Genomic DNA, 11,238 nt, shown 5'->3' with positions numbered 1-11,238 from the left:
ATACAGAATTTCTATTACACCTAACAAAACCCAAAAAGTGATTACTTAGCAAGCATAGTCCGTTAGACTTTGTTTAAACCCTCAGCTGTCACCCCCAAAATGCTTACATGCAAGTTAATAGGTCCCTGAGGACACCTGTGCCTTTATGACAATTAAGGAGTTAAACTAAAAGAAACAAAAAGTAATATTCATAGGGTTAGGGTTGTAGGACACACAGAAACCTGTTGAAGCTCACCCAAAGTCACAGAAATTCTGATGTGGGAATAAAAATTTCTCCACACTCCACACTCAGTATTCTTCATCACTGCCCATCTTTGTTTTCCCATTCTTCAGTCTACTCAAACCTCTACCTTGTTCTCCCCCACGTCTTTGCTGTGCATTGAGCTACGGAGAAAAACATTTTATGTGATGTGATATTTTAATCAGATTTTTTCAGTGTTATGTTTACTAATTGTTACAGTCACAAGGTTTCAATTAATGACACTTTCTGGTGTGTGGGGATTTAAACCATGACAAGAATCAAAAGCCCACAAAAAGTCTTGTGCTACAACAACACAATGTCAATGTAAATACATTTAGATTTTATGAACTTTTTAGTCAATTTTCATATTATCAACACACCAAAACCCGAGTTAAAGAATTGAAGTGCCTGATTAACTGAAATGTCTGCTTCAGGTTTTTCTTGGACATTGCCTCTGACTCTCCACCCAGTGACTCAGTCAACCACAGTTTGTCATTCATCAGTGATGGTAATGTGTTGGCCCTCCACCGCTTGCTGTGGAACAACCAGGAGAGGATTGGGCAGTACCTCTCCAGTAACAGGTCAGGGTCAGCCCTTTATTGTTTGTAATCTCAAATGAGAAAAATATTCTAATAAGATGCTTACCTGAGACATAATTTTTGAAATAATTCCAGAGATCACAAGGCAGTTGGCAGGCGACCTTTTGACAAGATGGCCACCCTCCTTGCCTACCTTGGTCCTCCAGAGCACAAGCCTGTGGCTGACACTCACTGGTCTAGTCTCAACCTGACTAGCTCCAAATTTGAGGAGTTCATGACCAGGTACAGTAATTAACTTAAAGTGTTTACTGTGTCTTTATTTATTTTTATTTGTTCATGAAGTATTGTACTTCACAGACAATGAAACTTTCATGAAGAGAAAAGTCAAAACTACAGTGAAGACATAAATAAATAACTCTATTCAATATTGTCACTCGAATGCTGGAAAAATGAATAGGGTCCAAGTTTTATTGAATAACCTTGGTTTAGCATGTGACGTTGGGGCCTGCATCTCAGACATCAATTTTTACATTTGTGGCAGTTCTGATTAAAACTATATTAACAACACATTTTTGATCAAATGTTAAGGGAGACTAGAAATGCTTTAATATTTCTGTTCTAGTAATTTATATATAATTTATATTTATTTAAAGTGCATGTCCTATTTTCAAGGAATTACTTTATATGTTTAAAACATGCATGTGGTGTGATTTCTCCTATCTGTGTGTTTAGCCAGGTCTAATGAAAGTAAACAGCAAATAAAAAGTCAATTATGCTAATCTGCCTAATATTGGATGAAACTTTAAATACATTATCTGTATGTATTTACCTTTAAAATACAGTTAAGCTGAATATTTCAAGTTACACCAACGGTGCTTGGATCATCTACACTGGTAGAAGCAAAAAACACAAAACAACTGATTTTAAATTAAAATATTAATAAATCTTAATTAAAATGTTTTACTGACGACAAAATAACTGTAGATCTGACACTTTAATCATATCTAAAAACTTTAGCATACTTTTCTTGTAGCATTGCTCACATTAATATAGCTAGCATGTACCTTAATTGTCATGTAGACTAATGCTACATGATTAAGCTAATGCTTATCCGCCAGTTTGTATCTAAACACAGGACAAACTGGTGGAGGAGCAGGGGCGGATCTAGCGGGGTGGMRGCTGCCACCCCAAATGAGAGCCTCTCCACCTCTGTTGCCACCCCAGCTAGCGACAATGAATTCAATAACTAGTTATGGCAAATCGGACATTAAGCGCATGAATCTCTTTTTTTCCCCGACAACATTGAATGCAACACAACGTAACCATTACCCACTGCTAAGTAGCGGGAAGTGGAGAGAAGGACAGAGCGCGAGGCAGCAGCATTGATAGATGTATATGTTACTGGACTGGACATTATGTGATTTATCGTAAGTCGCCATTGCTGTCCATTGAGTCAGGAATATCTGTGGTCAGGAAAATACTACAATCAGAATACTACAAAGAATCAGAACAACGGACGCAATGTTTAGTAGTTAATTCAACCATAGATAATGGTAATAAGGGCTTCAGATTTCACAGGTGAGGAAAACTTTTAATTTAAAGAAAAGATTGAACAAGTGAGCAGTGGGTCAGTTATACTAGCCTAACTGTTGTTAGCACAACTGTTAGCCTGCTACTAACTTTGATAACCTTAGCATGTGCTGCGCAGTTCGGTGTGTTTTGGTTCCGTTAGCACTAAAACAGATCAACCCGCCACCACGTCATCAGTAGAGCAGCTGTTTATTAAATCAGCTAATCAACCGCCGCAGGTGAAAACTTATTAATAATCCAAATATAGACATTAAGCCTGACAGCATAATGTAACAGACTGGATGTTCTGTTTTAGTGTTTCTGCTACTTTTTTGTGTGGGAAATGTTTGTTTTTTGGTGTTGATTCCCCTGATCGGTAATCTCTGCTATATATATATATATATATATATTATATACTTCCACCCCTGAAAAAGTCCCTGCCACCCTCTTGCCACCCCATAAATATTTTTCTAGATCCGCCCCTGTGGAGGAGTAAATGTGCCTGAAACAATCTAAAATATAGCTAATGCACAGTGTCTTAAGTAACTTTAATTTTATTACTGGATTGAAAACGGTAACGTAACACATTAGATTACTCTTTACGAAACAACGGCCAGATTAGAGTGGCGTGTTACTGACAATACTAAAGGCTGACCGGACAGTCTCCCTCAGGACTTCTTGTAGAGAACAGCATTCATGAGCTCCTGATGCACCAAAACGCCACCATACCCTGTTCACTGCATCAACTCTAAACCAGTTTTTCAGGAATGTTTCTGCTCTGCCAGTGAAGTGCACAGTGGTGTGCAGCAAAGACACATCCAGTACGGGCTCTCTAGTGTACAAAAAAAGTCAATAAAAAAAAAAAGTAAGCAATGCTTAGCCTGGGGAAAGTAACTACTATTTGCAAAGAATCCTAACCCTTATATTTTCTATTTCACAGGCACCAGGTTCATGAAAAGGAGGAGTTTAAAGCCTTAAAGACACTTAACATTTTCTACCAAGCAGGCACCTCTAAGACTGGCAACCCTGTGTTCTACTATGTGGCTCGCAGGTAAGATCATTCACTGTTGGTCTTTATACAAGGAAATTGTTTTTCTTTTAAGGCTTGCTACCAAAGTGATGTAGTATTTGTGTGTGACCACTATCAATAATGATGCAAACACAGGACTTCAGACAGTGTTTTAATGCATTTCATAATGAAGTAAACATGTTAACTAGCAAACGTTTCTTAGTATCCAAAGCAATCAACATTTACACGAATACACTAAACCACCAAACAGAGTCTCAGTTGAGCATCAGCCTGCAGTTTCTGACCCAGAAAAATCTGGGCTAGCCTAGAACTGCAACAGTTATAATGGGTTCCTTGCCCGACCCGACAGGTCCCCCACTTGGATGCTTGCATGAGTCGACAGTCTCTACAAGTTTTAAATGTAGGACAGTCCTGAAAATGTGCTGTTGCACCTAATGTGATTGTTGAGTTCGATAGGCCATCTTAAAAAACTTTCTCGTGGAGTTTTTCTTCTTCTTCTCTATTATGGCAGATCGCAAGCAACTTTCAGGTGCATACTGCCATCTACTGCGCATGAGTGTGTAGCAACATTACTTTACATCTATTAAATTACATTTTTTTATTTTGTATCATGGAGATAAATAAATATTACTTTCCTTAATCTATAAATATCCTCTAAGTATCCTTCAGTTCCCAATATTCCTTTAAAACTCCATTCCTACCCTGTCCTCAGTTCAATTTTTCTCAGTCTCTCCCTTTCAGGCTCATATATTTTACAGTCCATCAAAACATGTTCTACATTTTCTTTCTATCAACATTCTTCACTTTTATCACAATTTTTCCACCCAACTGACTTTTGTATATTATATAAACACCTTCCTTTCTTATCTTTATTCCATATTTTTCTGCCACATTTCTAGTTCTTTATTCTTAATAATTGATTTCCCTTTCCCAAAAGAAATTGTAATTGTCATTTCTCTCTAAAGCCTTTTTAGCTTATTCATCTGCCTTTTCATCGGTTTTTACTCCTCCTTGTGATGGTATCTAACAAAACCAAATATCAATGCCACCCCTGTGTAATCTAAATAAACTGTGCTGAATTACTGTTCTATCATTTCCTTTTCCCTTAATAATCTCTCCTATTGCTTTGGAATGTGTTGACACCATCACCCTGTCTGGATAAACCTCCTCTAACAACTGCAAGCTTTTTAGGACTCCCACCATGTCAGCTGTGAAATAGTTAGTTGGTTTGAAAAAGTATATTTTAAACTTTGGAATAAACATTCCTATTCCCACAAATTTTTCTGTGTTCTTAGAACCATCTAAATATACTTTAAGGTAATTAGAATATGAGTTTCTTAAATATACATCAGTCCTTCCTCCTATTTCATTTACCGTATTTTCCACACATATAAGGCGCATTAGAAGGAACATAGAATAGACGCTACAGCGCTTTGCATCCACTAGATGGAGCTGCACTAAAGTGAATGTCAACAAAACAGCCCGACTGCGGTCGGCGAGAAGAGCCTTTCACGACTGGGCCGGGGCGTGGCCGGACGATGGTCACCCTTTTCCGTTCGCGCACAGAATGTTCGTGGAGAACGTGGTGCTAAATGACCTGCAGACGACCTGATTATCAGGTCCGTAGGTAGATAGGTCAGTCAAGCTTTATTAATAGATTACAAACCTGCATTCTGACAACTATCCCAGCATGCACCGCGCACTTCTTCTTCTACGGGCAAAAATGAAGTCAGCAGCTGCTTACCGTAGTTGCTAGACCTGTTGTGGCTCAATATTGGTCCATATATAAGGCGCACCGGATTATAAGGCACACTGTCAGTTTTTGAGGAAATTGAAGGTTTTTAGGTGCGCCTTATAGTGCGGAAAATACGGTATATTCCAATCATTTTTCATTTTAAGAAGTCTCATGTCTGTATTTACTTCAGTTTTGCTCCATCATGTGGCCAGATAGGATGACTACACTATTTAGGCAATGTTATTGTCCTTTTTTCTATGGATTTTTTATATGTTCAAAAATTCAAAAGTTCCCTAAAACGTTAGTTTGCAGTAAAAATGTGAAAATTTTACCAAATAACCAAAATAATAAATGCTTGTCATTTATGCTAAATTTTTTAACTCTTCTGTTGAAGTATAAATGCATAGAACAACTTTACACATCAAGAGCACTCGGTGTCAAAGGTTGATTTGCTGTTATTCAAACAAAGAAGCACAGATTCTTAACAAACTTTGCAGAATGACTAAGACTGATGTGTTCCACACAATTGTGAGCAAATTAGTCATGATTGTCAAAGGATTGTGAAAGATACAGATATTTGTGTTAAAAGACAAACTTGGCAAAAAAAGTGAAGGATACGGATATATGTTCATACACAGAGTGTAAAATATGTGGAGAATAATTCAAGGAAAGCATCCTGAAAATTTGAGCTCATTTAGATTTATTTTTTTAAAGGAATTTTTTAAGGTTTGGAGGTCAGATTAAGCGTCGAGCTGAATGCTCTGTTATGTTAGTTGGTTAAAAACTATGGCTTTTACAGCAGCAATTATGTAAAATTTAATTACTCTCTTTTTTTGCTCTCTTGCATCTTGACAAATTAACAGAAGCCAAACTGATTAAACAGGGCTTAAAGAGCTCCGGCCGGGGGCCGGATTTCCGGCTTTTGACCAAACGGTCAAACCAATCTTCATGGTCCGCCTCAACCAAACTGTAGTCTCCGGGCTTAAAGAGCTCCGTCTGGGGGCCAGACGTCCAGCTTTTCAAGCAAAGCGATCATTGGACCAAACGGCCCGCCTCAACTAAACTGTAGATAATAGACAAAGATGTCTGCCAATCAGAATTCTAGCTCCCGTGTTCTTGACCAATGACTGTAAAACGGTTTGTAGAAAAGAAGCGTATGCGTTCGGTTCGGCGGTTAAATCAAATGCGATATGAAAGATGGTGTTTGTCTCACCAGGTGTTTTATTGAGAATTTTTGTACATATGTTTTGGCAGTTCTGTGATCATGTTAAGCAGCAACTTATATTAAAAAGTGTTTTATTTCCGTTTGAAAGCTGCCTGCTTCCATGGAAGGACAACAGAAAATCGCTCTTATAAACATGTAATTACTAAAATCATGATACCTTCACTTTGTATCCCTCTGAAAAATGAACCCATTTAAATAAAGAAATCCCTCCATGGGTAATACCACGATAGAGAGCATTCATTTTATAGCGTTAAACACCGGTGCTGTAAGTGGTCTGGTATGAAATAGGTGTGATAGAACAACGATACCACAGCACTTTTACATTTCAATAATCAAAATACCGAAATTGTTTCCGTTGTTTTAAAAGGTTTATGTCAGTGTGCCTTTTCCCCATCGATACGCTTCTCGAACGCTGCGCACCTTAGGGGGTAAAAAAAAAAACATCGCTCACATTGCGTAAAACTCTGAAACRGGASAAGCGGGACATAAAACGGAACGACGAACTAGATGCGAATTATGGGAATCCGACGCTGAAAAGTGAAAAATCAACACATGATGTGAAACACATGACGATGGACCTTACCACAGGGGCCGCGTTTCATTGGCTAATGCCCATTTTACGTCACAGCGCTGCTACCACATGCTTGACCGTCTCACAAACGGAAGCTACTGTAGTAAATACATGCTAATGTACATTGTGGACTAGCAGACCGGCAGAAAGTTTTTGCGTCAGGACTTGAAAAAGAATGGTTCTCCACCGTCAGTGGGGAATCTGTACAGGCGATGTCAGGTATCCTGATCGTGTTTGTGGAACTAAAATTCACAGATTTCCAAAATCTGAAACGGAATGCCTTGCTTGGATCAAAGCTTGTGCACAACCACATTTGCAGCTCGACCGTCATAGGATCAATAAGAACAAAGGATTGTCTGCTGGTGTAAGTATTATTGCTTTGCTTTCTTTGTGTTTAGTGAWTGAAAAAAAGAAAGTCAATAATAAACACATCCATTATGAAAACCTTTTAGCCAAGTACAGCATAATGGCAGTACCGATACAACTTATACACCTTGAAGCCTGTCTGTTACAGTCTTACGTTAGCTGAACAGATCAATATGCAATGTGTACCGGATCTGACATACATTAAAGATTTTATTTTACCTGATAAGACTTTTTACTAAACTGTAATCGTGTTAGCCACTCTAGCACCGAGTACAGTGTATCAGGCATAGGCACATTCAAACCCTCTAAACCATGAATGTCCGACTCACCCAGCCTTGCAAGAACAAAAGGCATCAGTGATCTTGTCCACAGCAATAGTTATGCTGAGGGTGTGAGGATCTGCTGTTTTCCTCATCGACCGGTAGCTTTTCRCTGTGACGCGCACAATGTTGGAGGCATCGCGTGGCTCAAACACCTTGATGTCGTCCAAAAAAGATGACATGAACTTGTTGGTTCCCCTGTCCATTGTCGTGGCTGATATATTGTGAAAATCCGGCAGAAATGCTAAACTAATCGACTCAGAAATACTCAGCAGAGAGTCAGTTGAAATGAAAGACGCCATGTTTACACATAGAAGCTAAGCTCCGCGAGGCTTTGTTTGTGAGACATGAAGTCACTTGGGACTTTCGAGAGGTGTTTCTGGGCGGAGCTTGGTAAGGTCCATTAAGCGGCGCAGCAGGTGATGAGTGAAAATTACTGGTGGTGAGCGTCAATAAACTATAAAATAAATCTAACACCAGGAAATAAACTAAAGTGGACAAAGTAATAAACCAAGAGAGGTTAATACTAATCAAAGGAAACTAAATGGAAATGAATGAAGAACAAAATGCAAGAATAAACTAAGAAACTAAAGTAAATACAGAGGAATAAACTGGTATGGCAAGACCTTTCGAGCAATAATTAATACAGAGGACTGTATGGCAATAATAAACTAATCGACAGATTAGTTTATTATTGCAAATATACCTTTTATCTGGACACCATTTCCAGATAAAAATAATATTGTTGAAATGCCATGGGTTTGTTGAGACCATATCTAATACTGAGAATAAATGCATCTTGCATACCATAACAGTAAATAACTTATCACTTATTTAGGTTTTTAATTAGATTTGATATATTTATTTCTTTAATATTATTTTTCATGTCAGTGTTAATGTCATGAGGCTGATGACTCCATGACCCTTTCAATTTGACTCATTAGGATTTGATTAAGAACCAGATTTGTTCTTTGTAATTTCTGTCCAGTAAAACTATTAATCTATAATCAATAGACAGGTCTATATAAAGATATAATCCATGTTTCTGTCTCATATTTGTATGGCATTAAAAGGATCTGGAACTTTTTACATTTTGTTTTCAGTTGAAATGTACTGAAGTCTTATTTAAGTTTGAGTGTTTAGCTTTATTGTATTGTTAGAAGCAATTGTTTGCCCTATTCAAAGACACTTTTTATTAAACTGTGGAAATAGCAACGGTATAGTTAATTTCTATCATAACTATAAGTTTCAAGCTCAGGATTTAACTATAAGCCCTGTGATTACTGTTGCATCTGAATCAGAATAATTCAGGCACTCTCTCCGCAGTGCAGGATGGTTGTTTACAACGCAGGGAGTTTCCAGTAAGCTTAACAGCATCCAACTGGCGCGTTACATACTTCATGGCCAACGCTGGCGTTTGGGTAACATTTCAATCTTCAACAGAGTGCACGCCTCCTAGAAGCAATCGTTTCTCTGTAGTAGAGAGCCCAAGTCATCTGTAGGTAGCAAACAGCAGAGAACAAGGAGCTGGTTATTACCATGTTAGGCTATTTTGCCCTTAAAACTGATGTTAGCCAGTTTTCTGGGGAAACCTTGTACGCCTAAGGTTTTCGTAAATACGTTTGTATTTTCATATGTGTATTTCTAGATACACTATATGTGTTTTTTTATTCTTTCTGCTTTTCATTTATTCTGCTCTTATTTTGTGTTGTCGGCCTTCGGCTGTAACGATGCAGATTTCCCACTTGTGGAACTAATAAAGGATTATCCTATCATGTATTGTAAAAATAGTATTGAGCAATAAAACCCGAGCCCATGTTTTAGTTCAAAAGTCTGCTGAAACCTTTTTCATTGAAAATATTGTCAAAGTTTCTAACTTTATACAGCACTATAAAAGAAAAATAAATGGGTTTTTTGTTTTTATTTTGTCTTTTGGCTCATCATTAGACCCTAGTTTTACCAAATATTGATCAAATATTAAACTATACCAATGACTGCAACCAAACTCGACTGAGGAATCCAAGAAGAACTCGTGTTGCATTGTAATATTGCTCTACTATAATCCTTGTGGTTCTGCTTCCAGTTTTGTATTAATCTTGTTGAAAATCTTGTAGGGTGAATAACGAATGATCTCAATAGAGAAGTTTTATTTCCCACACAAGAAATGACAGGATCATGCATTTGTGTTCTGACTATTGAATTGCAAACATAATTACTAACATTTGTAGGCATCATATGGCACTCCACATGTAAGCATAAGGGTAATGCGGTGTCTAATTTAGTGCGTCAAGCAACTTTAGTTCAGTACATGCTGAACGCTATTGTTGGAACAAAAATATTTAGAAGCACCATTTCAATCTGAGCAAAAACATTTTGACTTTTGCTCCGGGAGTTATCCATCTTGGGCTTTACAGTGGAAGATAGCAGGTGTTCTGTTGTGCTTGTGAGTTTGGAGACTCTGTGAAAACCTGTAGAGGAGGTCCATATCCCCAACCCAATCTTATGCTGTGAGGGAATTGTCTCATAAGCAGAAGTCACCATGACAGTCCTTGCAGTGGACATGCCGTCATATTCTTCTCCTCTATTGTTCATGGTTGACTCTGTGAGTGGAGCAGAATCCAGGAGTCTTTCCTTTGTTGCCACATGGCTTTGTCCACAGACTGGTGTTGTATAACAGGGACACCCCAACACAGTCGCAGGAGTTTGCTCTGCCCATCTAAGAATTCTTGTTATGTTGTCTTCTTCTTCACAAGCCCAGGGATTTTCTCCAAGCGTGATTGTTTTCAGTGCTCTCAGTTTATCAAATATACCTTCAGGCAGTACTGAGAAGTGGTTAGCATGCAGATACAATTTAACCAGCTTTGGAAGCCGATCCAAAGAGCCAGGCAGAATCTGAACCAAATAGTTAAATGACAAATCAATAATTTCCAAGTTGTGAGGCATGTTTGTGGGCACAGTCCAAAATCTGTTGTGACTGAGGTTGAGGAATGTAACACTCAGGAGAGTGTTGTTGATGAAAACTATTTTGTCCAGTTCATTATGTGACAAGTCCAGCAGTTTAAGGTTCCAGTGGTAAGCCGTATCGTTCTTGTCGAGCAAACGTAGACGGTTCCACGTTGCTTTGATGTCCCATAGAGACCGTGGCAAGACAGACGGCAGGCTTTCCAGGTGGTTGTAGGAGAGATCCAGGGTTCGCAGGTGATCATAGCGGCTGAGATGACCGCCAAGATCTTTCAAGCTGTCAGAAAAGACTAGTTTCATCAACCAGTTTTCTGTATATAAAATTAAACAATCAGCTATATTTTGAAAGCAAACGTGTCAAAATTAATTTGTAAGCATTACAGGTGTTCAGCAATAACTGAAACAGATCAATTTATCATCCCTGAATATGTTATTTATACACTGTAGACCAGTGGTTCTTAACCTTTTTTGAGGTACCGAACCCCCCAGTTTCATATGCGCATTCACCGAACCCTTCTTATCCTACCACCCCCCCCCCCAACACACAACATACTTTGCGGTATTCTGATTTAGTAATGTAATTATATTAGCTGTGTTACCACCCCCACGCCAATAGAGGCAGTAGCAACCCCGAAAAGATGCGACTAAGGAGCAGATTTAGACTATAGAATTTGGTAAAAA

General features: G+C 38.3%; 2 protein-coding genes across 7 annotated transcripts in view; one reads left to right on the top strand and one right to left on the bottom strand.

Moving 5' to 3' along the window:
• The window catches only part of nf1a (neurofibromin 1a), a 120,065-nt gene that overhangs the window by 65,023 nt on the left and 43,804 nt on the right, over positions 1 to 11,238 (top strand). For all 3 annotated transcript variants that reach the window (XM_008425150.2, XM_008425152.2, XM_008425149.2), the window contains 3 exons: positions 676 to 822; positions 916 to 1,062; positions 3,290 to 3,400. In XM_008425150.2, the coding sequence (XP_008423372.1) occupies positions 676 to 822; positions 916 to 1,062; positions 3,290 to 3,400 (405 nt within the window). The remainder of the gene's footprint in view (positions 1 to 675; positions 823 to 915; positions 1,063 to 3,289; positions 3,401 to 11,238) is intronic.
• Positions 1 to 11,238, bottom strand: part of LOC103474300 (oligodendrocyte-myelin glycoprotein-like) — a 41,145-nt gene that overhangs the window by 14,199 nt on the left and 15,708 nt on the right. For 3 of the 4 annotated variants that reach the window (XM_008425145.2, XM_008425144.2, XM_008425147.2), the window contains one exon: positions 8,841 to 10,834. The exons of the other annotated variant lie outside the window; for it this stretch is intronic. In XM_008425145.2, the coding sequence (XP_008423367.1) occupies positions 9,898 to 10,834 (937 nt within the window). In that variant the 3' untranslated portion in view covers positions 8,841 to 9,897. Of the gene's footprint in view, positions 1 to 8,840; positions 10,835 to 11,238 lie in introns of those variants that run through there. 4 annotated transcript variants of the gene reach the window in all.

Source organism: Poecilia reticulata, linkage group LG13 (assembly GCF_000633615.1).
Source record: "Poecilia reticulata strain Guanapo linkage group LG13, Guppy_female_1.0+MT, whole genome shotgun sequence".
Taxonomy (NCBI): Eukaryota; Metazoa; Chordata; class Actinopteri; order Cyprinodontiformes; family Poeciliidae; genus Poecilia; species Poecilia reticulata.
Note: the sequence above shows the minus strand (reverse complement) of the source record. Positions and strands in the feature narration are given on the sequence as shown.